This window comes from Anser anser (genome assembly GCF_964211835.1).
Source record: "Anser anser genome assembly, chromosome: 15".
Lineage (NCBI taxonomy): Eukaryota > Metazoa > Chordata > Aves > Anseriformes > Anatidae > Anser > Anser anser.
Window position 1 is genome coordinate 13,678,971 of NC_139736.1, and position 20,666 is coordinate 13,699,636.

General features: G+C 47.0%; 2 protein-coding genes across 8 annotated transcripts in view; one reads left to right on the forward strand and one right to left on the reverse strand.

Annotated features, from left to right (window-relative positions):
- Positions 1-64: 64 nt before the first annotated feature.
- TELO2 (telomere maintenance 2) lies at positions 65-19,421 on the forward strand. Of its 3 annotated transcripts, none has more exons than XM_083800045.1 (20): positions 65-372; positions 635-912; positions 1,470-1,538; positions 2,211-2,358; positions 2,732-2,834; positions 3,154-3,222; positions 4,186-4,327; positions 6,182-6,318; positions 7,064-7,152; positions 8,353-8,466; positions 9,099-9,187; positions 9,511-9,602; positions 10,625-10,741; positions 11,366-11,437; positions 12,012-12,176; positions 12,846-12,937; positions 13,720-13,819; positions 14,211-14,275; positions 14,931-15,046; positions 18,181-19,421. In XM_083800045.1, exons 1-20 carry the CDS (start codon positions 80-82, stop codon positions 18,285-18,287), a joined length of 2,457 nt encoding a protein of 818 aa, XP_083656171.1. In that variant the 5' UTR covers positions 65-79; the 3' UTR covers positions 18,288-19,421. The 3 variants fall into 3 exon arrangements, with proteins under 3 accessions (XP_083656171.1, XP_083656172.1, XP_083656173.1); XM_083800046.1 differs by having other exon boundaries at positions 8,356-8,466; XM_083800047.1 differs by lacking the exons at positions 14,211-14,275; positions 14,931-15,046; positions 18,181-19,421 and having other exon boundaries at positions 13,610-13,744.
- IFT140 (intraflagellar transport 140) overlaps positions 19,247-20,666 on the reverse strand; it is a 76,975-nt gene continuing 75,555 nt past the window's right edge. For all 5 annotated transcript variants that reach the window (XM_083800041.1, XM_083800040.1, XM_083800043.1 and 2 more), the window contains one exon: positions 19,247-19,731. In XM_083800041.1, the coding sequence (XP_083656167.1) occupies positions 19,528-19,731 (204 nt within the window). In that variant the 3' untranslated portion in view covers positions 19,247-19,527. The remainder of the gene's footprint in view (positions 19,732-20,666) is intronic.

Here is a 20,666-nt window from a genome sequence, read left to right on the forward strand (position 1 = left end):
TGCCTGTGACGTCCCGCGGGCCGGCGCCGCCATTGGCTGCCGCCGAGCGGCGGCCGGAAGCGAGGCGCGGGGCGCCGCCATGGCGACGGCCGTGGAGAGCGCCCTGCGGGAGGCCCTGGCCGGGCCCGCGCCCGGGGCGGCGGCGTTGGGCGCCCTGCGGGACGGGCTGGCGGCGGCGGGGGGCCCGGCCGCCCTCGGGCGGCGGCAGCGGGAGCGCTTCGGGGCCTTGCTGCGGAGCCTGGCGGCGGCGGCGGCGGAGGGGCCCGAGGAGCCGGCCGGGCCCTGGCGGAGCTGCTTCGTGGAGGGGCCGCCCGGCCTCGCGCTCAGCGCCCTGCTCGGCGCCCTCGGGGAGCCCCCGGGGGCGGCCCCGCGGTCAGTGCGGGGACGGGGGGGGGGACGGGGCGGGAGGGGAGGGGGCGGCCGGGCCTGCCCCGCCCCGCCCCGCCCGTGCTGGCGGAGGAGCCCCCGGGGGCAGGGAGGGCGAGAGGGTCTGGCCGTGACACGGCCCTGCTGAGGGGGGCGCCGGGCTGCGAGCGGGGCCGGGGCGGCCGCGCTGGGCACGGCACCCCGCGTGTTTGGTTTTTTATATATTATTTCGGAACCGCCGCGGCTCACGGCCGTTGTCTTTCCCCAGTGCCGGCCGTCGGCTGCAGCCGATCGTGGAGGTGCTGGAGCGGTTCGTGCGGGAGGGCCGCCTGGCGGCCCTGATGTGGGAGGTCTGCCAGCAGCAGGCGCGGGGCGGCCCGGCGGAGCTCCAGGACGCGCTGCTCGCCGGGGTCGTGGCGCTGCCCGACCGCGTGAGCAACAGCCTGCGGGGGAGGAACCCCGCGGTGTTCTTCCCGCAGAACTACTTCCCTCTCCTGGGCGCTGCCATTGTCGAGGTGCTGCACGAGATCTCCGCTTCCCTGAGAGGTACGGCTGCGGGAGGGCTGTGCCACGGAGGCACGTCTTCCTCAGGCGTGCTTCGTGCGCGGACCCCCGTGCTGGTGCTTGAAATGCAGATAATGGGCGTTGCAGAGCCCCGCGTCCGTCTTCCAGGCTGAGGTTCCTTGCACATAAAAGATACAAGGAATGAGAAAGGTGGCCGAGGCCGTTTAAAATCCTGATGAAAGCTGCGGTTCTGTGAGCTGTTAAATGTCTGCATCCGTTGCTAGAGTTTAGCTGTGGTCTGTGCTCAGTTAATTGTGTGGAAGTAAGCCTGCAGGTGTAGCCAGCCTAACAGTGCTGAACGAACCCGTGGTTTTGTTACCGGTGTGTTAAAGTGGGACTGAACTGCTTCAGGCTTCTCACTCCACCTGTGTACAGATAATTCTGTGGACTTTTTGTTCTTGAAGGCGAGTGGTGGAGGGAGGAGAGAGCGTGCCTCAAGAGAAAGAAATTAAGCCATGTTTTTAGGCACCTGTAGAAGTGTGTCTGCTCTGGATGCTGCTGGTGGTGGTGATGTTATGTTTGTGTCTGTTTTATCCCAGGTGGCTCGGATTGCTCAATATCATTTGTTTCTCAAGTTCTGGGGAAGGTCTGCGTTCACGGGAGACAAAGTGAGTGCTTTACAGTAGTATCTGGGGGAGAGGGAAAGCCTGGTTTGCTGTGTTAGTGAGGAGGTGTGACTATGACAGTGATCACCGGAGGGAGTCGGAGACTGACGAGGCAATCCTGGCCCTTTAGGAGGTAGGCTGCTCTCTGCTTCCTGAGGTTACTCAGCTACGTATCTGATAGCTGTTGATGCTTTTTTATCAGCTCGCGTGAGTGCGGTCTGCTTGGCTCTAAAAAATTGTTGAGGTTACTCGTCTTCTTGTCCCCCGTTTGGGGCACAATTATGAAATGACCTTCTAGCACTTCTCATCCAGCGGCCTGAGAGCCTATTGGGAACACCAGCAGAAATCCCTCCCCGTGTGTAACACTCACCTTACGTGACTAGCCTTCAGTCGGGCCCGCTGCGACTTTGAGGCCACAGTAAGAGTTAACAGGGCCCGGAGGGTGGGGAGGGGGAAGGAGAGATTTTCTGTCTGTTTACTCTGATGAGGAATACCTACGAGTTTCTTAGGCCTTAGGTTAGTTCTTACCACAGGAGGGATTTAGAATCGCAAACCGTGTGTTGTATTTCTCCACCTGTAAGGATCTTTAAATAGGCAGGCTGACGCTGAGCGCCATCGCGCCGGTTCTGTCCATCCTGTCCGTGTATTTACCTCTCGTTTCCTCTTCTACTTCAGAAGAAATTCTGAGCGTTCTGGTGCCCCGCCTCGCGGATCTCACCAAGTCGGACTGCATCTGGCAAAGGATTTGCTGGCGACTGGTCGAGTGTGTGCCAGAGCGCTGGATGGAGGCGGTGGTCCTTGGCTTTGTTCAGAGAGCACCAGGGTAAGAACTCTGTTTTCTTCCCTGATCCCGAGCAAAGGCTGGAGCCTTCTCACAAATACTTGCGGAGGCCGTTTCTGAAAGATGCTGGCATGTGTGTGTGTGCGTAGGGTTAAAGGAGCAGACTGATTGTTCCCCCTCGGGTAGAACCTGCGCTATTCTGTAAAGGTCTGGGCTGTGACATGGAGTAAAAAAAACTCCATGTGGTTCCATTATTTGGAACCACAGACTGGCTCTTAATGTTTAAAGGTGTTTTAGGGATTCTTAGCTTTTGACTTCTTTGCAATAAGCTGCTGACAGAATTCCATAGGATTGGAGAGAGCGTGACAGTAATTCCAGGGCTTCCTAACGTTTTGCTGTTGTTTTGTCTTGCCAGGGCAGATGTCTTGTCTAGGCTGCTGGGGAACCTGGTTGTGAAAAACAAGCAAGCTCAGTTTGTTGTGACGCAGAAGTTCCTCCTCTTGCAGTATGGCTACACGGTGAGCACTGCGTTGAACGCCTGCCTTTCCCAAAGCGCTGATCTGGTGGTTTTGAGGCACATTCTCTAGACTGTTTCTGTGCTGTGTTTGTCTGCTCTTGATGGTACAAATACTGATTCCGCTCTTGGTTTTCCATGTTTCATCAGCAATTTCATGTGTTGCACTTTTTTTTTTTTTTAATTTGCGTACTTTTCAGTCTCTGAATGTTGTCAACCAATCCCTCACACGTAAAAGTTTAACATAGTAAACAAAACCGTTCGGCATTGCAGGATGACAGCTTTGTTCCCAGTAAATGAAAGCCGCGGGTCTTGCTTTACAGACTGCTGTGCTACAGAATCTCCTCGGCTACCTGTCCCTGGACAGTCTTCGGCGTGCCTTATTGATCAAAGTAAGGTTAAGTCATGTTTCTGGTGATGTATCTGCTGGAAAAAATGCTGATCCGAGTGGGTGTCTGTGTGGTGGAGGATTAGGGTGCTTCTCTAAGTCACTTCTGCTCCTGTTCGTGAGAGTGAAGGAAGCCCTGCCGCACTGACTGGTGCAAAACAGATGAATTGTGATGGACTGGGCAAGGACTTTCTGCACTCTGCTGTTAGTTTTTCATATTTAATTGGCAAATTGCCTTCCCAGCAGCAAAACTAATGACACCTGGATTCCTACAAGGGCCTCACATGCCCTGTCCTTCTCAGCTTTCTCCTTCGTCCCCTGCCTGTGTGGCAGATGGCAGAAAGTGCTGAAGTTGACTGAGAGCAGTCTGTGCAGAATGGCTGATGCTTTGGAATCTTTTTTATCTACCTTTGCCTCAGCAGGGATGCAGATCTTTTCCCTCTCCAAGTCAGCAGTTTAATGGAACTTCTAGGAAGTTGTTACCTCTGGAAATTGCTACAGATCTGTAATGGTGATTTTTTTAATATATTTTTTCCCACCGGTCAAAGGTTCTAAAATCTGTGAGTCCCGGCAGCTATTTAGACTTCGAAGGTGGGACTAAAAGCATTGTGTAAACAGCATACTGGTTTTTGATAAATGGTATGCAAAACAATGCATATTATTATGAGAAACAGACATACTTACCGCTTTTAAGCAAAAAGCATTATTTTAACAAGGCATTAAAGGGAGGTGGTATGGGCTTCTTAGTTGGCCAAGCATAATATCATTCTGGGCCCTGAAATACCAAGTTAGCTCCACTGGCAGGGAGAGTAATTGCACTGTGAAAGCATGAAAACCAAAGGACCATCATAATACATTTCATGGGCTGTATGAAAGCTAGAGTGTTCCTTCATAAAGGAAATTATGTATGGAAAAGATCCGTTTCAAGCCAATTTGGGCAAACAAAGTTGTTTACGCTCTGATTCAGGTGCTGCAAGAACTCTTGGAGACCTGGAGCAGTAGCAGTGCTGTGAAACACTCCCCGGCTGAGCAGCAGGAATATATTAGCAAGGCCATCCTTATCTGCCTTTCGCACCTGAAGGAGCCTGAAATAGAGAGCTGCAGACAAGGTGAGGTGGCAGGAGAAGCGGGGCATAGATGTGCTTCACGGAAAAACTGACTGTTGAGTAGAAAAAGATCTGGTTTTGATGTGTAGGCTATCAAAGTTGTCCCAGTTTCATTTTGGCAAACTGTGCATCCTGCTGGAGTCCTTTTTCTTTAGTACATGTACAATATAACTCCAAGTACGTAGCTGTGAATCATGGAAGCGAAGGCTGATATCTTTGAACTATGGCTCTTACCTAAACAGCGGAGTTAGGGATCTGTATGTTTTGTCACAGGAAAAGCAGGATTGCCTCTGGGATTGGTTAGAGGAATTGGGTGATTTGACTTCCAATTTATAGTCTCGCTCCTGGAGCATGAATAAGGCTCCAGAGGTGAGGGTGGGGAGTACACCGAGAATAAAGAGCTGCTTGGTTAGGCTCTGTCCTCTGCGTCGTGCTGCTGCCCGTGGTGGGATTAGTGGCTAGGTGGGTAGGGATGGTGAGTTACAGGCAGGGACTGTCCTGGAGTTACAGCGTGCATAGCGGAGTGGAGTCACAGAATGGCTTGGGTTGGAAAGGACCTGAAAGCTCATCCAGTTTCACCCCCCTGCCATGGGCAGGGACACCTCCCACTAGGTCAGGTCGCCCAGGGCCCCGTCCAACCTGGCCTTGAACACCTCTGGGGATGGGGCACCCACAGCCTCTCTGGGCAGCCTGTGCCAGTGCCTCAGCACCCTCTGAAGAATCTCCTCTTAACCTCTAATCTAAACCTACCCTCTTTTAGTTTTAAACCGTTCCTCCTTGTCCTGTCATTTTCTGACTGAGCAAAAATATGCCCTTCATGTTTTTTATAAAGCCCCCTTTAAGTATTGAAAAGCTGCAATAAGGTCACCCTGCAGCCTTTTCTTCTAGGGGTTGAACAGCCCCAGCTCTCAGCCTGTCCCCAGAGGAGAGGTGCTCCAGCCCTCTGAGCATCTTCGTGGCCCTCCTCTGGACCCATTCTGACAGATCTAATCCTTGCAGTGCTGGGGGCTCCAGCCCTGGGTGCAGCTCTCCAGGTGGGGCCTCACGAGGGCAGAGCAGAGGGGCACAGTCACCTCCCTCGACCTGCCGGCCGCTGCTCTGGTGATGCAGCCCAGGATGCAGTTCTCCTTCTGGGCTGCAGGTGTGCACTGCTAGGGGGAGAAGTGGATCCGATGAGTGAATAAAGAGAGTGTTTACTTGTTTCCCAGAGCAAGAACTAGGAGCTGTCAAATGACATTAAGACAGGTTCAGAATTAACAAAAAGGAGTGGTCCTTCTCTGAAAGGTCCTGGTTTAAAGAGTCCTGGTCTGAAATTTCAATTTCCGTTCCAAGAAAAATATCTGTCCAGTTTCTAGAGTTACTTCTGTGTGTGTGGTTCTTTTTTTAATTGTTGGAGGGTTGATTTAGAAGACCTGTTTTGTCTCTTTTGCTCTAGAGCTAATTCTGCTTTAGGAAAGTGACAGGTTATTTCCTAATGGTATTGTGCTGGTCGGAGCTTGCAGTTTCCTCATAGTATGGTATTACACTTACGTGGCTTCAAAACTCTAAAAACGAGCTAAAGATTGACTTGTTTTGCCATCCTTTTTGTTTTATGTTTCAGTGAAAAAGTAAATATTCCAAATTTAGAATATACTTGTAATGTTTTGTTGACTTTCCAGCCCGTGAAAAAGCATGTTTTTCCAATATTGGTGCTGAAGGGAAACACTGCCATCGCAGAGAAGTCCTGCTTGCGTAGGCCCTTTTTAGGTTTCTACCCATTGTTGTGTGGTGGGTGGCTAATGTTGCCCTCTTATGGAACTGGCGTGAAGATGCATGGTTTTTTTCTGACTTTGTGTCATGTGCTATTTATTTTTTCAGAACTTCTTACAAGCATGATGGAAGGTGTGAAATGTCACTTGGATAGCAGCCTGCCACAGATCCGGCGTCTGGGAATGATTGTGGCAGAGAGCATTAGTTCAAAAATAAACACCGATGGGCCTGTGCTGAAGTTTCAGGTGAGGGCTATAAGGAATTTTTTCTTTGGTGTGCAAGGCATGGAGGAAATACGAGCTTTAAAGCGGGTGATCTGGGGCATTACAGTGAGTTCTAACACTACCTGGAAATAAAGAGAGGCAGCAACAGGGTGTCTGCTCACAAAAAACAGTTGCATAGAAAACAAATGGATGTGTGAGAGTGGCCTTAGGGGTGTATGCTGATGGCAAAGTTTAGGGCAAACTGTTAATTAATAATGGAGTGCTAGAGATTTATCATTGCATGAGATTCTGATCTATGGAAGTGAAGAGGGAACTTCACACCTAGACCAGGGGTGAACATGCAGTCCCTGCAATGGTAGGAACATCTCTGAGTTGAGATTTTCAAGATAAACATGGGGACTTTTGCTGTGCTGTTAGTAGTAGAGTTTGTAAGAATTATGTGATGAAAACTGCATCCTTTCTTTAAAAATCTGCATCATCCATCGTGTTGCAGAGCCAGTTATTAAATGTTTTGAAGATTGTAAATAAGATTCAGACAAGGGCTGACCAAGTACTACCATTAAATATAGGGGTGAAGATTACATATGGTACAATCGCCATACAGCATCTTTCTTAGATTACTGCTGGCTGGACAGCGATTGAAACAAATAGGATTGGTGTGTGTTGTCTGTTCTGATTCAGTCCTCATTTGTACCCCGATAAGGGTCAAATGTTGAGTGCTGGTCATGCTTGCAATCTTAAAGTAACGGTTATTCTGAATGTCTAGTACGAAGAAGATGATGAAGCAAGAGAGCTGAAGTCCCTTCTGGTGCAGGCTCCATCGATCTGTGCTGTCCCAAGCCTCCCAGATGACAAGTAAGATATTGCTACTCTTCATTTCCATGTCTTTTAAAGAGCAAATACCAAAAAAAAACCATATTGGGGAACTTGGCAAGTTAGATTCCCCACCCACCCACCCAGCCCCGACGTTGATTATTTGCAGAGTCTACATCCGGAAAAGATGCATTGTTCCATTTTTACCTTTTTTCTGCTCCTTGTGACTTTGTCTATGGTATCTTCCCTCACTTGTCTCTTCCAGACTGAAGAGGCCTCATCTATTTAGTCATTCCTTGTATTTTCATAAAGCATTATAATGCACCTTATTCTTATAATGCAGTATAATTATTTGAAATTCATAATTGAAATGGTAGCATATATTAGGACTGCCTGTTTGATAGCCACGCATGGCGAAACCGTGCTGCGGTTCCTAGGGGTCTTACGTTCCCCTGAGTAGAACTGAACGGGCCTTTCTGGTCACATCTGGGGAGTCTTTTGATGTTTGGGTCACACGCAGCCACCCCCCACCCACTCATCAGTAACAAAAATCTAGCGTATCCGTCAGCGTAAAGACTGGTTCTGTGGTGCTATTAACTTCCCTGGCATCGGCTGAGGTGCTTGAAGCACTTATTTGTATCAACAGATGAATGAAACGCTTAATAGCAGATGAAGCTGTCCAGCACTCTGGTGAAATACAGATTTATTGCTCCCATTTTAGGGGTGTAATCAGCATAGACAGCTGTTTGAGACAGCCTTTGAGAAGTAGAGAGGTGTAAGGACGTACAAAAATCCACAAAAATATCCACAAATATAGGAACAGAGAAATTTTTTTTATTATTAAATTAATCCCATTAGGAATGGTTAAAGATGCTTCTTCCCCATTTGTTCAGTTCCATTCGTAGCTTTGAATACTCTGCAGACCAGCGTGATCCAGTTATCACAGATGGGACTTTCCTTAGCGGTCCTAGACACAAGTCAGTACAGGGAGAATGCAGCAAGCTAGCTAACTTAATTTTTGTTATCTGTTGCTTTTCTGTTATGGGATTCTGATTCTCCTGTCATCCCATTCTGCCTCCCAGGACTTTGTTCTTTATGAAGACCAAGCTAGGTGGGAGACTGCAGTAGAAATAAGTATCTGCCATTCTACTGAGACAGCGAGGGTTGGTGGTATGGGTGGCTTTTTGCTTGTGAATACGGACTGTTAATCTTACTGGTTTTAATGCTTCTTGTTGCCCGTAGCAGGAATGAGAAAGCAGATGCTGCGCTGCCACTGGCATCGGAAAGTAACGGAAAATCCCCTACAGCAGCGACCCACGTGGTGTCCGATGAGGAGTCGGATGCTGAGCTTGACAGGTGTGGGGACAAGAAGCTGATAGGAAATGGGAAAGGGAGTGGTAGGTTCTTAAGGGAAGACTGGGAGAGAAGGGAGCTATTGGTAGCTGCTTACCTCGGCGATCTTGTGCTTTCTGACCAGAATGAGGGAGCAGGCCTTGTTCAGCTGGGTAGGATGTTGTGCAGGAAACTGCATGCAAATCTGTTAATCAGTAACTGGAGCAAAGCCGTTGTCGTGTGCAATCATTATATTTATTCCATTTGACTGACTTAGTATACTTTTTTTTCTGGAATTATCAATGTATCCGCCCACTTAGTTAGCGGGCCTGTCTTGTCCTATCACTTTACCAATACATAAAGAAATCTTAAGAATTGGCTTCTTGCCTCTGTGTCACCTGACTACTTCTGCACTTGACCAAGAGAGCCAGTTCCAGATCTGGTTGCAGAACTGCTCTTTCACTGGGATTCAGAGCAATTCATAGAACTCCCTAGGGAACTCTTTTAGTCTCAGCTTCAGCAGTGCTGCTGTATTATCCAAGAGTGGCGGTGTTACAGTAGTGCCTGTGCTGCTGCTTTACGTTCTGTGTGGATAGCTGAGGGAAGGAGAACAGCTGTACCCCATAAACTAACTCCTGCCTTTATTTCTTTTACAGTGATGATGATCTTACTCCTTATGACATGTCAGAGGACAAAGAACTAAAGAAGACTAAGGCTCCAGTGTATATTCGAGACTGTATTGAAGGTAGGAGATCGTGGGCCGAGTTTTCATCTGCTTCTTACTGTTTTGGGGAGAGTGGTCTCTTTAGGTTTATTTTTGTTCTGAGCTAATTTGAAGAAGGTCAGAATTACTCAACGAATTGAAATACTCAATTTGTAGTATTTCACTTATCTGGACTCAAGTGCTAAACCATCACTTCCGAGTAACTTCTGTAGTTCCTAATGCTGCTCCTGTGCAGGGTCAATGATGCTTTCCTATAAAAAGACAGAATACTGTCAGAAGGAAGTTGGGGTATACACCCAAGCAGAACAATTCTATGAATAGTTTTTGTTTCTCTTGTCTTTCAGTCCTGACAGGATCTGAAGATACAGACAAATGGGAAGCTACAGTCAAGGCTCTTGAGAGCTTGGTTCGAAAGAATCCGGCAGCAACAAGAGAGGTGAAGTAGTCTGAGCTAACGGTTACTGGTGGGCAGATTATCCTTTTGCCCTTGTGAGGAGACTAACTTTGCCAACAGAGCAGCCAGCAGAGCTGTGTGTACCTGAATTTAGAGCTTTCAACTTGGGAAGGGAAATAGAAGGAAACAGTTGCTCCGTAAGTAGTTTGCTAGGCTAGAGAGCACAAAGGAGCAAAGAAGCAGGCGATTGTGCTGGCAGCAGCATGGCATTTAGCAGCTCCAGCACTGAAAATGAAGTGCATTTGCAAGTAGAACTTAGCAGTAACTCGAGGCAGCAGAGCAAGCTCCATGCCTTGTGCTGAGCAGAAAAAACTTCAGAAAGGAAATTTACAGGGGAGCACGAATCCCGCAAAGTGATTTTAATTTTGTATGTCATTGATATTGAATTGAAATTGAATTGATTGTTATTTCCCAACAAAAGGGGGGATAAAATCAAATGGACTTCCCTATTTGCTTGTAGAAGTGTACTTCCTGAGGGAGTAGGTGGTTTGTACTGATCAAGGCAAAAAGCTTTTGTGAGAGGAACTTAGGACTGGTTTGATTGCTCACCACTACCTGTTAGCGAACAGCTGAAGATGGGATTTGTAGTGCCAGTGATAGGTGCCTCGGCCAGCTAAGAGAGGGAAGGGCTGTAATATGGTAAGGGACTGGATGGACGTTGCCTGTGCTACAGTGCCCTTTAACCCACAAATTTCAGTAATAGGCTTTCCTATCTTATGATGTTTACCATTTGTCCAAAAAGCCAAAGTGAAACGTGAGTGTGGACAGAGAAATCAGCTTAGAGGATTGATAACGTGTTTTGAGAAATCTGTCTTGATGGCATTTATCTTAATATCTTTTCTCTCCCTCGTGTGAAAGGCGGCATGTTGTTGCCTGTATTCTGTTCCCTCATTTTCTTTACTTAAGCATTAGAAATGGAAAGTGAACTCTGCTCTGTAAATCCTATGAGAAAGAAAACACCTGCAGTGACTCAATTGCTTTTTTTTTTTTCTTATTTTGAGCAGGTTAGTGTCGAGTTGGCAAAAATACTATTGCATCTGGAGGAGAAGACCTGCATCGAAGGCTTTGCAGAGCTCCGTCAGAGGGCCCAAGTAGCTGTTTTAACCGTGGATCCAATACCTGTTAGTCTCTCTTACTTCTTCCCTTTTTCAATTGAGGCACAGGGAAAAATTTAAGCAGGTGAAGTCTCTTATCTTTGTAGAAGCAGCTATCAGAGTGTGGTAGATCAGCTGGCGGATGTCTGACAGCATTTACACAGAGATGGGCTGTATACTGAAGAATCTGCAATGGATGGCAAACAACAGGAAAGAAAAAGTCAAGAGCTGTAGCAGACTGGGAGAGATTTGGTATATGGGTAAACCATATACCAGGCAAGGCAATTTAGAAAAGGACTTGTTGCGCTGAAGGGAGATTGCTTCACATAGAATGAAACCAAGGCACACAGTTTCTAAAAGATTTGACCGCTGTTTGTAATCATCTGCCATAACGTTTGGATGCCTCTGCATAGGAGGGAGAGAAGAATCGCAAAATGCCTTTTGTTGTTTACTTTCTTTGGGAGAATCTAGAAGTGGAAATGTCTGAATTTCCCCTGTTCATACAGTGTTTCTCTTCCCCTCTCTTAGAGGCTTGTTGTTAACTAACAGGAAGCAGGACTTTGCCTGAAATGGAGAATTTAGAATTTTTAGAATTAGTGGAAAGGCTGTTTACTGGGTTTGTGTTCACCGCTCCTTGATCTTTCTGTGCAGGTAGCACAGTACTTGACCTCCCAGTTCTATTCCCTGAACTACAGTCTGCGTCAGCGCATGGATATTCTTGATGTAAGTGCTCATCTCCTTGCTTCTCATTTTCATTGTGGCTTTGTTGCACCAGTGTAGTGTCCCTAAGATGTAAAGGTGTTAACCTTTATTCCTTGTAGGAACAGGTGAGGAGGAAGCGCAGGCATGGGAATCTGTTATGTTGGTATTTATGCCTGGCATTCCCCTCTTGTTCTTAACCCTGCTACACTCAGACAGCAGTCCTTGCCCACAGAATGCAAAGCGTGTGATGGTCTGCTGCCTAACAGCTGCTGCTGTTTCCTAACGTGTCATCAATCTGTGATCTCTTCACTTTCTGAAAGACAGCAGTCTGCCTGTGGCTCCTTCCACATCACTTCACTTACCGTGTCTGAAAAAGGAGCCCCTGTTCTGTGTCAGAGTTGAGTGACTGAGCTGTTGACCGAATACCTCGGAGTCAGCTGACTGGGTTCAGGCACTCACCCTGCTTTCTTAATTCTAGAACTGTTGTGCCTTTCTGCCTTGCTATTCTGACTGGTTTGGCTGCAGGTTAGCTGTTGTTGTTGCCTAGTACAGGGATTATCCCCTTTTAACAGAACATCCCTTTTTTTTCCTCTAGGTATTGGTTTTGGCAGCTCGGGAACTGTCCTTTCCCAAAGTGCATGGGAAGATCAAGCATGTCGAAAAGCCTTGTGTCCAGCTCCTTCCTGGAAGTGACAGCTCTAACGACTGGAGAAAAATAGTTGATGAGAGGATCAAAAGCAAGACTAGGAGGTTTGCGAAGGTGAGACCAGGGCAGAAACCAACTTATGTCAAATACAGCAAAAATAAGGACAGTATGACTTGCTGTAGCTCTGTCTGGAAAGAGCAAAATACCTGTGAAATTGGGCTCAATCCAGAGGCAAGACTGGGTAACTTAAAATGTCAGTTTCACTTTAATGTCTTGCCTTTTTTTTTTTCCATGGGAAGTACCAAATCCCATAATCCTTTCCCAGGAGGAAAAGGAAAATAGACCTTGAACTCCTTGTCTCACATTGAGGGATGGCTGTGTCTGCTCTGTGCCTGTTCTGAGCTTGTCTGGCCACTGCAGGGAGCTGTTAACTGCACTCACAGATCCCAGGGCATCCTCCTTCAGACTGGACTGTCTCAGGCTTCTCTTTTTCAGGGAGATGAACTGATGCCAGTTTCACGGGTCCCTTAACTCCCCTGTAGTTTGTCCTAGGGGACTTGCTTTCTCAAACTCTACACCTTGAATGTTCTTGGTTTTAATATGTAACCCAGCAGTACTGAGATACATTGTACTGAAACATTTAGATGTGTGAGAGGATCCTAAGTGGGAAGGGAGGTGACTGGTCTGGAAACTAGCAGTCATAGGGGTACAAGTAAGCAGTGGTTGGCTGCAGTGGATGAGTGTAGAACAGAATGGTGGATACTTCATTTTTCTCTTGGACAGGGTCCATCTCAAGTGCAAGTGGCTTCTGGCCCAAATGAATTCAATTCTGTTGCTGGACACTTCTTTTTTCCATTGCTCCAGAACTTTGACAGGTGAGTGAACACCTTGGGATGTGGGTTTGGCAACAGCAAGAGTGAACCTTTCTGCTTGTCTGAGAGCAGCAGAGTAAAGCCCAGAAGCTGTGTGGGGGTCCTGTGACACCATGCTGATGCCTGGCTCATTGATCAAGCTTAGAGAGGACGATTTTGTGCTCTCGGACTTAGCCTATGAAGTTTTCTTGGCCAGGAATATGTGAGACCCTGCAGTAAGTGAATATATGCTACTAAGCATAACCTGTCGGCAGGTACGTAGGGGGATGAATTTGGCAGTACCAAACAGCATTTTGGCTGACCTTGGGGAGTTCACACAAAGCCACAGCACTCAGATTGTAGTCTTTAATAGAAGTTACCTGCCTCAGGTTTTATCTTGTCACATGGATTGATCCTTCTGACTGTGTTACAGTGCACAGGACACATTTTACTCTCAAGTTTACCTAGGGAAGAATCAGTAACTGATGCCGTAAGAATCCAGATTCTTGTAATATCTGTCTGAATGGTTTGTTTGTAGTATGGCAGCAGTGCTAGCTTTTGCATGCAGTTGCTTCCACGTAAAGCTAGCCTGTTGGTAGGGCATGTGATCCCTGCTGTAGAGGATGTTAGTGGTGTGGGAGCAAGCAGCTGTGGCCCATGTTGAACTGGGAATGACTCTGTGTAACTTTTTTTTAGGGATTCAGACTTGTATGAGACAGTTTGCTCTGCACAGCCACCCTGACCATTCCAAAGACGCACTGTTCAGCCCTGTCACTGCCGCGGGACTGTTTATTTTGTGCTTGCAGGCCTTTATCAACTTTTGATCTCCTGGGGGAAGATCACTTTGTCCTAGGAAGACTGGTCCACACATTAGCAGTCCTGATGTACCTGGCTGTCAACACTGTGGTAAGAAGGGCTGAATGAGCTTTCAGGTAGCAGGACTGACTTCTAGCCTGGGAGCTTGGGGGTGCATTCTGGGGCCTGCTACACTTAGACTGGCAGTAAGTTTGAGTCATGTGCTGAGAAGTCCCTAAAAGGGCTGAAAAAGATGGTCAGAAAGGAGATACGGGATTTAGACATCCCTGCACTTTCTTCTGCTGCTTCTGATAGTTTTTCATCCAACTTCTGTGGGAAGTTGGACATATCTTTACTATTCACTGCTTCAGTTTCCTCATCTATAAAATAGCTGGTTGTAACCTTGATGTTAGGGTTACAGCAGTATACGTCAAGGCCTGGTTCTTGAGGGTGGTGTGAATGTGAAGGTATTCAGTGCTTGTGTCATAATCCTGTTTTACAGGCAGTTACTGCAATGGGAAAGGCACTGATGGAGTTTGTTTGGGCTCTGCGTTTCCACACTGACTCGTGAGTTGTAGTTTTATGCTTTTGTTCTCAAAGATCCCCTGTGAGTAAGCATCCAGCCACCACCTCTCCTTGTCCAAGACTAGCAGCTGGCTGAGAATGTCAATGATTTAATCTATTCTTCTTTATGCTTACCTCTGGTTTTGTGTTCTTGTGGCTGAGTATTGCAAGAGCGTGTAATGAAAGCATTGCTTTAATGTCAGACCAACATAGGAACTTAGCTAATGTCTTCTGGTGTTGAGGTACAGTCATTACCTGTAAAAAGTGTGACAGATTTTTCCTTCAACTATTCTTGTGATGTTTTCAGCTATTTCAGCTGAGGAAGCTTTAGAAAGAAAACTTTAGATTCAATTCCTGCATGCGACTTGGAAAGAAATTAAGACGTAGCTAAAACGCTGTAAACATCCAACTTCTGCTTTAACCTTGCACTATTGCAGGTCCCTGAGTTATGCTGGGCTCCCTGAGACACAGCACGGCAGGGGCTCTGTATGTGAGTGCTGTGCTAGCTGGTGCATGGTTACACTCCTAGTCAGTAGGAACATGGCAATAGTTGTAATAAGAAATAGTGGGAGCTGGAGAACCCTGGAGGTGAGGAATAAGTAAATCAAGGTAGAGCAAGAAGCTGCAGGTTTTAACTAGTTCGGTCCTTCTCCAACAGGTATGTGCGTCAGGGTCTTTTATCCTGTATCTCTTCCGTGCTGCTCAGTGTCCCTGCGGAGCATCTTCTAAACAACATGACAGAAGAGCTTTTGGAGACTCAGTCCTGGCTGGGAGGTAAGATGTGGTGGTGTATGCCAATGTTTTTCTGGCTAGTGCTGCAGTTTGCATGCAACATCTCTTTAAAATTGTGACTGTAGCAGTAACGTCCTTGTGCTGTGCTCCTCAGACTTGCATGATAAACATATTTATTGCTCGGTCGTAAGTCTAGGACAAATACCAGACCATGCTCTGTGCTGTAGACACATTGCAGAGGTACCTAAAGTATAAGCTGAGAGATGCTTATGGCATTTCGAAGTGTGACTGTCCTCAAAGTTTGAAACAGTTGCCAAGCAAATATCCCAAAATATACTGTGTGCTCCCTTTCTCTTTCTAAGCCTCCAACCACTCCCCTCCTGAAGCTGCAGCACACACAGTCATATTACATGTTTGTTGCGGGTTAGTCCTGGCAGGCAGCTCAGCACCGCACCACCGCTCGCTCACTCTTCCCAGGTGGGACAGGGGAGAGAATCCCAGCTTCTGGTGTGCCCCCAGCCTACTTGCTGGCAGGGCAGCATAAAAACCAGAAAAGTCTGTGGCTCTCGTAAGCGCTGTTCTGCAACATCTAAACCATCAGTGTGGTATCACCACTGTTTTTATTTAAAATAAGAAAAAGCAATACACAGCATTGTGTGAGCCTCTGTGAAGAAAATTAACTGTGTGCCAGCCCAAACCATGCCTGTTACGTCCAGGCAGTGACTCTGACTGGCAGTAACAGACAAGACTTGTTTTAAGCTATGTGCGCAGAAGGTGGGTTTCCTTAGTGCTAATAACAAAAGGAAGAAGAGCATGGCACCATCTCTGAACATCCTATTGCTGATGAACAACCTATGAAAGAGAGCAAATGATTTGGTTTGTATTGATGTAAGATGCGCTGTGTGCAGGCTGCAGTTTTTATGGGTTGTGCTAAGCTGGGGCTGCACATACTTGTGATTGCGTCTGGCAGTGTGCTGCAAGCACAAGGGGGAATAATGCTGTGTGCTTTGTGCCTCTGAAGCCTCCGCTGTATTCTGAGTGGCCTTCATGTGACTCCCCGGGTTGGTTTCCTTCACCATTCTCACTCTTGGTGAGTTGGCTTCCCCCAGGGAGCAGGCAGGAAGCAACACTGACACAGGCGGCCTCTGATCCTTGCACGTTGTGGAGCTCTGTGTCCTTTAAGAGGAAGAGAGCTGCCTTGTGGGGCCAAAAACTTTACTTTTCCCATGACACGCAGTGTGCTCTGAAGCATCTGTTTGTCTTTGTTGCTAACCACTACTATTAGCAAGCAAAGACTTTTGAGGAAGGTTATGACCACCTCTTCTGAACGAGGGTCGGTGTAGCCTGCTTTTAATGGGTTACTTTTGGAAGAAGGAGGACAGAGCTAGCAGCATCTCTGATGCCTGTAGGAAGCGTAATCATTTTTTAATGTGGTGCTGTTGCATGAAAATTGCGTGATGGATCCTGGTGGAAATGAATAAACTCAGAGGTGTGTGCATACTAGGGAAAGGGAGATTCAGAAACGGTAAAGAATGCACTTGGCTGCGCATCTGGTCAGATACGATTGAAGTGTATTTTAAAACCTATGTATCCTTCTAGAGCTGCTTCCTGAAACAACTTTTTGGGCTGTGGCTTTGCTGTTTGTTGTAAGATTGTTGGTAAAACACTATCACAGGGAGGTACTGGGCTCTTGCTGCTCCAGCAGCTGAGGTCAGTTGTTAGAGACCTGCTTTTGTGACTGAGTCACGGTTTTGAGCTAGCAGACTTGCTGTTCCAGACAAGATTTGAAAGAAGCAACATGTATTAGGTCTGCTGTTATAGCAGGGAAAAATGACGAGCTGTCAAGCATGCAAGCCTTCCACTACTCTGCCTAACAGCTGGGAGACGTCACGGCTTCGGGCTTCAGCTTAGAGCTTGTACGTTTCTCCTATGGCTAACACACAAAGAGGGACTGGAAAATGTTCTCCATGCTGCATGTGGCAGAAATCTCTACCTCTGCTCCCGCTTGTAATTACCTCCCAGCCTGTGCAGATTGCTGTAGTTCATAGCAGGAATAACTGTTCCTGCTCTTCAGACTTGGGGCTGGACCTAGAACTGTTTCCCTTTAGAAAGTGTTTGCAGAATGGTGTAAGAAGGTTCGGGTGCTGTCACAGTAGTCCTCTTAGTGGCTGCTTTGGGACATTTCAGCTGTAGAGAGAAGCTACCTACAACTGAGCAGCCTAACTGTTCCTGGGCGGGGAGGAGGGGAACACCTAAGCATTTCTAGGAAACAGTTCCTTCAAAGGCAGCTGCTGAGGAATTGAGGGAATTCCCCACCCCTTGAAAGTGCTGTCATGGGTAAGTTTCTTTTATGGAAGAACCTAAATGTATTCTAGTGCCCAGTGCCTCCCTTGCGGTGGCAGCAATTCAAGGTCTGTACTCATGCAGTTAGAAGCAGTGCCAACAGCAGGCTCTTAGCTTACAAGCTTGTAGTAACCTGTCTTGTAGCCTTCCTGGTTTTGCTTCTGTAGAGGGAGTTTGGAAACACCATAATGAAGCTCTCCAGGAGTTTATAAATAGCTCTACTCAATCTGAATGAGTCATGTGTTTGGGCTGACAGTGCCGGGCTCTGAGCGCGCTGCTTGTGCGTACAGGATATCCTTACACAGGCGCTCAGCTCTTCCAGGCTCCCCCTGCTCAGACATCCTGCGTGCATCCTGGTTTTTACTTTGCAGGCCTAGTAAGGGCCCCTGAAATAACAGCTGCTTGAAGCAGCTTACTCCCCTCCCTTACATGCTGCAGAAAGTGTAAGAGATTGACTCGTTTATCAGAAGACTAGCGCAACTGAAAATGTGTTGAACCTCAGGGCCTGCTGCTTTCTTTCCTCCAGTCAAGTGTGCTGTGACCACGGGTTTCAGGAGGGAGCACTGAGCGGTTGTTTAGGCTGTAGGAACTGGCAGCATGGAGACATCAGGGTTTTGAATAAGTTGATTTCTAATTGTAAGCTACATTCATGCTAGCAGGTCAGCTGTAGAATAGCTCAAGGGCACAAATATAAATTCTGCCGTGGAGGATGTTTCTTTTGATGTTTCATTTAGTGCTGTTCTGTGATGGTGACTGAAACGGTACAGACATGTTAGGTAAAAGTCCGTTTTTTCCACCTATTTTCTAACTTACAGTGGCTTCTTCTTTTACAGATGTGGTGGAAAAAGATCCAGATGGGGACTGCAGGAGGCTGGCCTTGCAGAACTTGCTACTAATGGAGAACCTGAAAAAGAAACTCAACAAAACTGTCCCTTCCTAGCTGAAGGGTAACAGAAATGACTTTACCTCGTACTCTTGCCAGCTGGATGTATGTAGGCACTGCTGGGGCCTCTTCGACTGTCACCTGGCTGGAGAAGAGGAAGAAGGGGGAAGGGTGCAGAGCTGTACGCCAGCGAACCTGACTTGACATCTGGACTTTGTAGTGGAGGCCAATTTAGTGAGCTACTGCTATCCGGTACGGCGTGTACAGATGCAGGAAGGTAGGCTAGCACTGCCATCCTCTCCACACCTCCCCCAGCCCCCACCCCCAGCTATTTATAACCTTGGCAGGTTTGAGTCCTCTGCTAAAAATACAGGGAAGATCTCATAGCTGACTTCTTGTCAGAAAAACAGGAGGGCTGGAAACAGCCACTTACCTCCCAGGGCTGTGACATACCTATAAAAAAAAGCTCCCATGTCTTCTGGCAGCGTTTGGTGGAATAGTTAGAGGTCTGCTGTTTGAAGCACAGGGTAGGATGGTGTCAGCAATGACACTGCAGCAGCTGAGATGTAAGCATGGAATAGCTGCAGTGAACTGAAAAAATGTGCTAAACATTAAAGGTTTGAGTTAGAGCTGTACTGGAGTTACAAAGCGAGAATTCTTTTGATATAATATTAGTACAGAAAGAAGGTTGTATTAAAGTGTAACTAAGGTCCAGATTTTGATCTCAAAAGCCCTAGTCTGCACGGCCCTATATTTTAAATAAAGCTTTGAGGTGGGGAAGTCTCCCTCCCTTCTGCAGTATGGGAGTAGTTTGACTTTTGACCAAGCTCCTAGCCAAGCAGGACGGAGATTGTTTGTTTTCAGAAGTTCTGCCTTCTAAGGAAAGATAAGTATGTTAGCACCTTAGCAGACCAAAGCTGTACTTGAAAATTGTCAGCTCAGGAATTCTTACCTCAGCTGTTTTCTGGACTTGAACAAGACTGCAGTTACAATACACAGCTCTCTCTCTCTCTCTCTCTTTTTCCTTTTTTTTTTCCCCTTCAGGTTTATTAAAATACTAAAACTAGATTCAGAACAGGCTATATATATACCCAGCTCTTTGTATGTAGTGTTTGAAATGATACATAATTTCAGTAATGATGCTTGTACAGTCAAGCAGAAAAAAATAAATTTCTTGGTAATAACCAAAAAGTCTTTCTGCAGCAGTGGGTTGACTGGTACGACCCCTAATGAGGACAGAATAAATGACCTAGTGTTAGTGTTAAAGTCAACATTTGTCTTTGGTAAGTACAAATTATCAGGGATCCTCCACTTCATCAGCCACCTCTTCTTCCACTTCCTTGGTCTCCATACTGCTGTGGTGACTTTGCTCTGGAACCAGGCTTTGGTTTATGGGAATGCCTACTCCTCTGTGAACTGCCTCGATGGTCTGCTGATTGACATAGTAAGTCAGGTTTGTGCATGGAATTCTCTTCCGCATCTCTTCCAGATACTGGTACGCCTAAAGAAAAACACAAATTACTGTTACAGGCGGGAGGGGTGTACTGCTTCTACAAATTCCAACAAAAGTGTGAAAAGCATCTGCCTTGAGTGCTTGGCTGATGAGCTCTTGAACTGATGGAGTTCACTGGTGGAAAGGAGCTAACACTAGGTCAGGACACTACAGCATTTGATACCATGAAGCCTTTGCATAGGGGCTTGTCAATTCTAGCTTCTTTGGTATAAAAAAGAATGGGTCTCAAAGGCTGGTTTTACATTCTCCTGCTAGCTGAAGCACTGTCAAAACAACACCTTATAAGTAAGGTTAATCAGTACAGCTGGAGAAACTAGCAGCTGGCATCCTTCTGTTCCCTAATAACAGCAGACTATGTTTTAGTCCAAACCCTGGTGCATGTCATAGAATATTCCAGGTTGGAAGGGACCCACAAGGCTCAGAGTGGGGCCAGAGGAGGGCCACAACGTTGATTAGAGGGCTGGAGCACCTCTCTTACAAAAAGAATAGCTGAGAGATCTGGGGGTGTTCAGCCTGGAGAAGAGAAGGCTCCAGGGAGACCTCATTGCAGCTTTTCAATAGTTAAAGGGGGCTTATAAAAAGATGGACAGCAACTTTTTGCTGTCAGATAATGACAGGACAAGGAGGAATGGTTTTAAACTGAAATCACTGCCCTCGACTGCCTGGTAATGCTGTGCCTGATGCACTTCGGGACACGGCAGGCCCTTTTGGCTACAGGCACTGCTGACTGGCACTGCCTGACACAGACAATTTGCCATCAACAAAGTGAGTTACTATTTCCTCAAATTACTATAATTTTATAAGTTTCTTTTTTTGTTTGGCCAGGTGACAAATGAAGCCCAGTGCAACTGCTGAGACAATGCACCCAGACCTTTCTGTTCTTATCTCTAGTAATGGGAAGTATTTAAGAATCCAGCATTATT

Bases quoted from the DNA above. Each gene is read 5' to 3' on its own strand.
- TELO2 (XM_083800045.1), top strand. From the start codon at position 80: ATGGCGACGGCCGTGGAGAGCGCCCTGCGGGAGGCCCTGGCCGGGCCC. The intron at 9,603-10,624 runs GTGAAGTAGTCT...TATTTTGAGCAG, and splicing joins ATCCGGCAGCAACAAGAGAG to GTTAGTGTCGAGTTGGCAAA. The intron at 14,276-14,930 runs GTGAGTTGTAGT...CTTCTCCAACAG, and splicing joins CTGCGTTTCCACACTGACTC to GTATGTGCGTCAGGGTCTTT.